This window comes from Phymastichus coffea, unplaced genomic scaffold (genome assembly GCF_024137745.1).
Source record: "Phymastichus coffea isolate CEN01 unplaced genomic scaffold, Cenicafe_Pcof_1.1 PCOF00061, whole genome shotgun sequence".
In the NCBI taxonomy this organism is placed as follows: Eukaryota; Metazoa; Arthropoda; class Insecta; order Hymenoptera; family Eulophidae; genus Phymastichus; species Phymastichus coffea.
The window spans coordinates 750777-756779 of NW_026706872.1; the positions used below are offsets into that span (position 1 = coordinate 750777).

Here is a 6003-nt window from a genome sequence, read left to right on the forward strand (position 1 = left end):
AAAATTGTATCGGTATAGTTGGCATGAAATTAATATGATTAATTAATTTAATTATACTAACCTCAAAATAAAAATCGATTGATATCTCAATATATAGAGAATTAATTGAATTTTATTTTAAGTGAAAGTTAAGATTTGAATAAAGTAAGAAATAAAACATAAAACGATAGATTATTGTAAGATATTGTACAGTGATTTTGGCTTTTATAAATTACGTAAAATATTAGAACATTTTTTAAAAATACACTAATTACAACTGTGAATGTCCAATTAAGTATTATATGATTATAAAAAACTATAATGATTTTAGAACTTATGTTATATTTTTTATTGTGTTTTTCAAATTTTTGAATAATGATATTTCAATACATACCTTTGGATGATAAAATCTTAAAACTTCACTAATAACGTTTTTAAATCATTAATATCAACGTAACTGTATATTTATTTACCAATAAATAATATCGTCAGGAACGAAAAAAAAAAACAACAAAACGACCTGTCAGTTTTGAGTTTTTACGTGACTTAACATATATATCGAACTAGACATGTAGAAGAACGTTGTTTTGTTAATACTTTTAACATCATGTCGGCACTTATTTCTTGAAAGCTTCTACATTATTCATTCAAAATTTTAGTAGTATCTCGAATTGAACATTATACTATAAATCTATATACATAATATTAGATAAAATATTACTTTATAAACTGTGTTTAATAAGATTATGAATATTAAATGAAAAATAATTCAAAACATTAGTTACCGACTAATAAGGAGAGCGGCACACCTACGGTTACTGATTACCTATAACTTTTTTTGTCAAATATATAAAAATATATAACTCTTGTAACAGAAATAGGAAATGTAGATACAAGAATATAATTTTCGACACTCCGTGCGACACTCGCTTCGCTTGGGCGTAAACGCCACACGAGACAAGAATCTACTTTCCCGCACTTGTATCGTAATGTACTATTTCGCGGGAGCTATCCGAGAGAGAGAGAGAGAGAGAGAGAGAGAGAGAGAGAGAGAGAGAGAGAGAGAGAAACAATCTATCAGTTCGCTGTCAGAACTGGATTGGACTCTGTTTTCTTCCTGAACACAGGAAGAAAACTGACTAGCAGGGGTTTTTCTTCTATCGCAAATCCTTGGAAGGCCCCGCTCGTCTCAAGCCCTAAACGGCGCGTGCCTTCGTTCTTCCCTGTTTTTTCGCTGTTGCCACTCTTCTTTCTCTTTCTCGTTCTCCCTCCCACTATCGCTCGTTCTCTTATTCGCCACCCAAGCGATCTCAGGGTCAGCTATATGCTGACCCGTTCCGCTCACGTGTGAGGATCTAGCCGGGAGGTGGATCTGTGGTACCCAGGAGGATCATCTCCCTCGCAAGGATTTATCTCCTCGAAGCTGGAAGAGGGTTTCACGGCCACAATAACACCATAAAGCGCTCATGCACGTCCATGGGCTAGAAGACGAGCTGCGAGAGAAAAATAATTAAGCTGGTATCTACTTTGGCACAACCAAATATGTCGCTCGCTGTTTACATATATAGAACGTATACTTTAACGCTTTTGGTTTACATACAAACTTATTTTCTAATGCGCTCGCAATTTACATAAAGATTCTTAATTTTGCGAGAATAAAACTAACTTTCGCGTCACAAATTATTTATAAAAATCCTAATAAAGGTCCTTGGGTCTGTCGCCTAAGTTGAAGTCCTTTGTGCCCCCTTTTATGGCGGTAACACGTTTGAAGAGTTTCGCCGGTATTGGGATTTTTTTTGGTTTTCTTCAATAGTTTTATTGCACATTCGTGTTCCTCGGCCTCTTACTCTTAATTGCGAGCTACTTAAAAACTTGTTTCTACGGTGCATGTTCGAACAGAAAGACGATAGAGGATATTTGCGTTCTCAACAATGTATATCAAACCGTTTCAAAGTCACTTCCAAAGTTAAAGGCAAATCAGCGATCCGCACATGTGACACCCTCATTGTAAGCACTTAGTGGTCTCCTAAAGTTTTTTCTCAAATAAATAAATGAATTGTATTGAACCTTATTTTGCACATTCATTGTGCTCAAAACAAATCGCCTTTAATTCAAAAGTTGAGTGCCTTTTGTTTATAAAAAATTAGTGTTCCCAAAAAGTTTCAACGTAATTAACTCATTTGTTTGAGAGAAATCCTTGTAAAACCTTCAGCTTAGTCGATGATGCAAGAAAACTGGTCGGGAAAGCTTCGTACAACGGTGTGAACGATTTTCGCACATATGATGATTTCTATTTGGGCAAAACGGCTTGTTGTATAACATTTCGATATTTTTTCCTTATTAATTTTGTGGTTATAAAATGATAATTTGAGTAGAAAAAGTTTTAGATAAAAGTTTTTTTCCTTGTGTATGTGGACAGTTTTGACTCTTTTCACTACAGGCGGCTGTATTCGGGTTTTTCCATACAGAGTAAATTCGATCGGTAAATGGGTCCCATACGCACGAACAGCTCCTCCTAGTGTAATAGCGCTATTACATACTAGGAAGAGGCAGGAAAGGGAATTCATTACACTGGAGGATGGTTCATTCTTCAGTAAAACTTTCACTCACCACATGGGGCGTATGTTAGATAAACGAATAGTAGTTTTGCTTTGACGCGACAAAGACATGGTTTTGACAGTACATGTTTGTGCCAGCAGATTCAATAGTATCGGCAGTGTTTTTAATAAAAGACTTAAAAAAACATGAATGTTATTTATTATACTTAATATATTGTAAACTGTGGATAGTTGCATCGTTTATGACTCATTTACCGACCGATTGTTCTCGCTATCTAAAATCATACGGGCTTGCCAGAAATGAAATATTCTTAAATTTCGACACTCCGTGCGCAAAGTGCGTCTTTCTTGCACGCTCGACAGAAAACGTGCGTTGAAAATCGCACTTTCCACACGTCGTATAAAAAAATACGGTAGGGCACATGTTCGGGAAAGAGTTTATCTTTTATCACTTGTATCGTAATGTACTATTTAAACATCAGGAGTACTTTTTCTTAATTTACAAGGCTATTTTCGGCACGAAAATATATGCGGAAGGTTCAAAAATATCTATATTGCCGTCACATACAGTTTTCTTCTAAATACAAAAGCTGAATAATCAAATTAATAAAAGTAACGTTAACATTAGATTCTGATTAAGAACATAGTCAACAATGTATCGTTATAAATAAGGGACAGTTACATTTGACGTGATTGTAGGCAACGTTGCATGTGGTTACTCGCAGAGTACGAGAGCCGGCATCATTGCAATCGCTCACTTCTCGTATATATAATATATGAAGCAAATTCATCATCAAATGAACGAGTTGGTGCAGTTGACTCAGTTGTCACTGTAGCCATCATGAAGCTTAACGTTTATTTAACGTCGGATTAATTGTTCATAATAGTAAAACGTTATATTTTACAAAAAATTATTTAGCGTCTTATTGGAACTAATTGATACAGTGGAGCATAACGTTTACAATTATTTATACTGTTTGTGATAAAGTTATTGTGTCGGTATATGTGTAGTGTTTTTTAACAAAGTTGCATTTAATGGCCGTATTTAAACATGATTGTCTATTATCAAATAGAAATAACTTTGGCATTTAATCATTATTTAAAAAAATGACTACATACGGGATCTACTTTATGTAAAAAGTATTGCAATTGATTTAAAAAATATTTAAACTTGCACTCGTAATTTATTACAGCGGGTAATTACCGGAGATACTTTTTATAAGAAATAGCTTTGACTATCGCATTTGAAATAAAATTATTCAATACTAGAAATAAATATACTTCTTGCAGATCAGCAATGTTGAGAATGAAAATTACAACTGCGGTGTTTTATTATATTTCTCAGCTGTATTACGTCTGTGCTATAGTAAAAATTCAACAAAGACAACTTGAGTTTACTAAACACGAGTTAATTTTTGGTCATGAGTCATTTAAAGATGGAAAACTTACGTATGCTGTGTGTAAGAGCAACGTCACGTCCAACGAAAAATTATGTATAGTGACACGCGAGAAAGAACCTTTCTCCAACAATACTTTAAGTTGCAATGTAACTCTCAAAATTTTAGCGATGAAAAGTAATGATAGAGAAATTGAGGAATCGATTGGACTAGTACCTTTTGCAGGAGACAAAGCTATCCTTTATGTGGTCCAAAAATACAGACGTACAAAAGTTAAATTTAACACTATTCAATTCCATGGATGCAACGTTATCGAGACTCACATAACAGTTTCAAAATTCGTTTTTTCCAAGTACAATATAATGGTAATCCCTTATAGTAACTCTTACGATGTCGTCTATCCGAGCACATCAAAAGGTTTTCAAAAAATAACCATTAATCTGAATGGTGAACGAATTAATGGACCGATTGATCTGGGCTATTTTTTATGGCTTGTACATTTTCCTTATATTCTTCCGATTTCTCAAAAGTCACGGAGAAAAGGATTTGTTTACTTGAGCTTTGTTTTGGATTCGGACTGTCCAGACGGATATAATCTTAATGTGTGGAAACCTGATGGTAAGTCTCTTGAAGATTATATTTGTTTTGATTTTTATAATTATCAGGTGTTAATTCTTTTCAATCTATTATTATCACAACAAGATGCAAAGGAGTAACATTTGTTATAATGTCAATGTTTTGAGACAACCATAAATTTAGTTTTCTAACTTTTTAATCTTTAAGTCAAATTCATGAATCATATACTTTGCTTATAAATAATACTTATTCTGTTTTTTAAGGTTCGGGAAAAATAATTGGCCGGCACACAATTGCTTTACGATCACTCAAGGCAACAGAACATGATCTCGTTAGTATATGCCACGATGATGGCAATTATTCATTAAATTTTGTTAAGTGTACGCAGTATGATATTGATGGGAATCTGAAGTTTCAAACAGACTCAATAGGTACCCAATATGAGTCAATTCTTTTTATCTATAACGCGCCAGGAGGTGGACTTTTTTTGTTTAGTGGAAAATCGAAAAATGAAACCGAAGATATTGATTTTTTCATAGCGAAGTTAGATCCTGCTGGTAAAAACAATGGATTTGTTAGTATAGGAAAAATAAAATTGAAAGCTGAAGCATTAGTGACTAGTTTCTATAAAATTGGGGATAGTGAATACTGTATCTCTCTGGTGGACTATAATGCTTTTGGTATGACTTGTCTTGGAAGGAGCAATCCCTATTACATCGATCAAACTATTGGTTGTTTTAATGACTCCGACTTTTCAATATAATTGGAATTGTAATTGCATAAAAAGCAGAATTATCGGATCAAGAAATATTCTTTTGCATTATGTTTATCGACAAATTTTTTTGTAACGCCATAGTTTGTTTTATAATTATGACGATTTCAAATGAAAATTATTGTTTAAAAAAATAGATATTAGTGTGAATTCGTTGTTTTATAAAAACATTTACTCATAAATAGCTAAATTATTAATCACTATATTCGATTCACGTTGTTTTAGGTCTATCTACTCTGAAGTATTATATAATATACGTTCATCTAACAAGAACCCCCCCCCCCCCCCCCCGCAAAACCCATCCACTCCAATTTCAATAATCTTTTAATATATCCTAGATCATGGAAAAATAAGTAACGCGTATTTTATTTATTTGCTGAAAAACACTTTGGGGGGGGGGGTCCACCCTCAAAAATGAATTTTCCAATGTATCTTAAATTCTAATTGATATTTTACAATGAAATTAATTTTATATTACTTCTCATGTAAATAGAAAACTAGTGCATGAAATTCCGATCGGAAGGAAAGCAACCCTTCTCTTATTTATTGTCAATTCTATGATCTTTGTGCCTATATTTATGAAAAAAATTTTAATTAAGCTAAAAAAATTGGAAAAAATATCGTGGGTTGATTACAATAATAAAGTTGACTCATTCAAGATTATTTTTCGAAAATGAAAAAACCACTCTCAACAAACGTTTTTTAATATTCACAGATCCTA

General features: G+C 33.1%; 1 protein-coding gene across 1 annotated transcript; it reads left to right on the forward strand.

Moving 5' to 3' along the window:
• Nucleotides 1-3378: 3378 nt before the first annotated feature.
• On the forward strand, nucleotides 3379-5466 carry LOC131666835 (uncharacterized). The gene is made up of 3 exons (XM_058939806.1): nucleotides 3379-3733; nucleotides 3828-4552; nucleotides 4774-5466. The coding sequence occupies exons 2-3, from the start codon at nucleotides 3835-3837 to the stop codon at nucleotides 5271-5273; spliced, it is 1218 nt and encodes a 405-aa protein (XP_058795789.1). The 5' UTR covers nucleotides 3379-3733; nucleotides 3828-3834; the 3' UTR covers nucleotides 5274-5466.
• Nucleotides 5467-6003: the final 537 nt, after the last annotated feature.

Excerpts from the sequence above, each read along its gene's own strand:
- LOC131666835 (XM_058939806.1), top strand. The coding sequence starts at position 3,835 with ATGTTGAGAATGAAAATTACAACTGCGGTGTTTTATTATATTTCTCAG. Across the intron at positions 4,553-4,773 it reads TAATGTGTGGAAACCTGATG|GTTCGGGAAAAATAATTGGC; the intron begins GTAAGTCTCTTG and ends CTGTTTTTTAAG.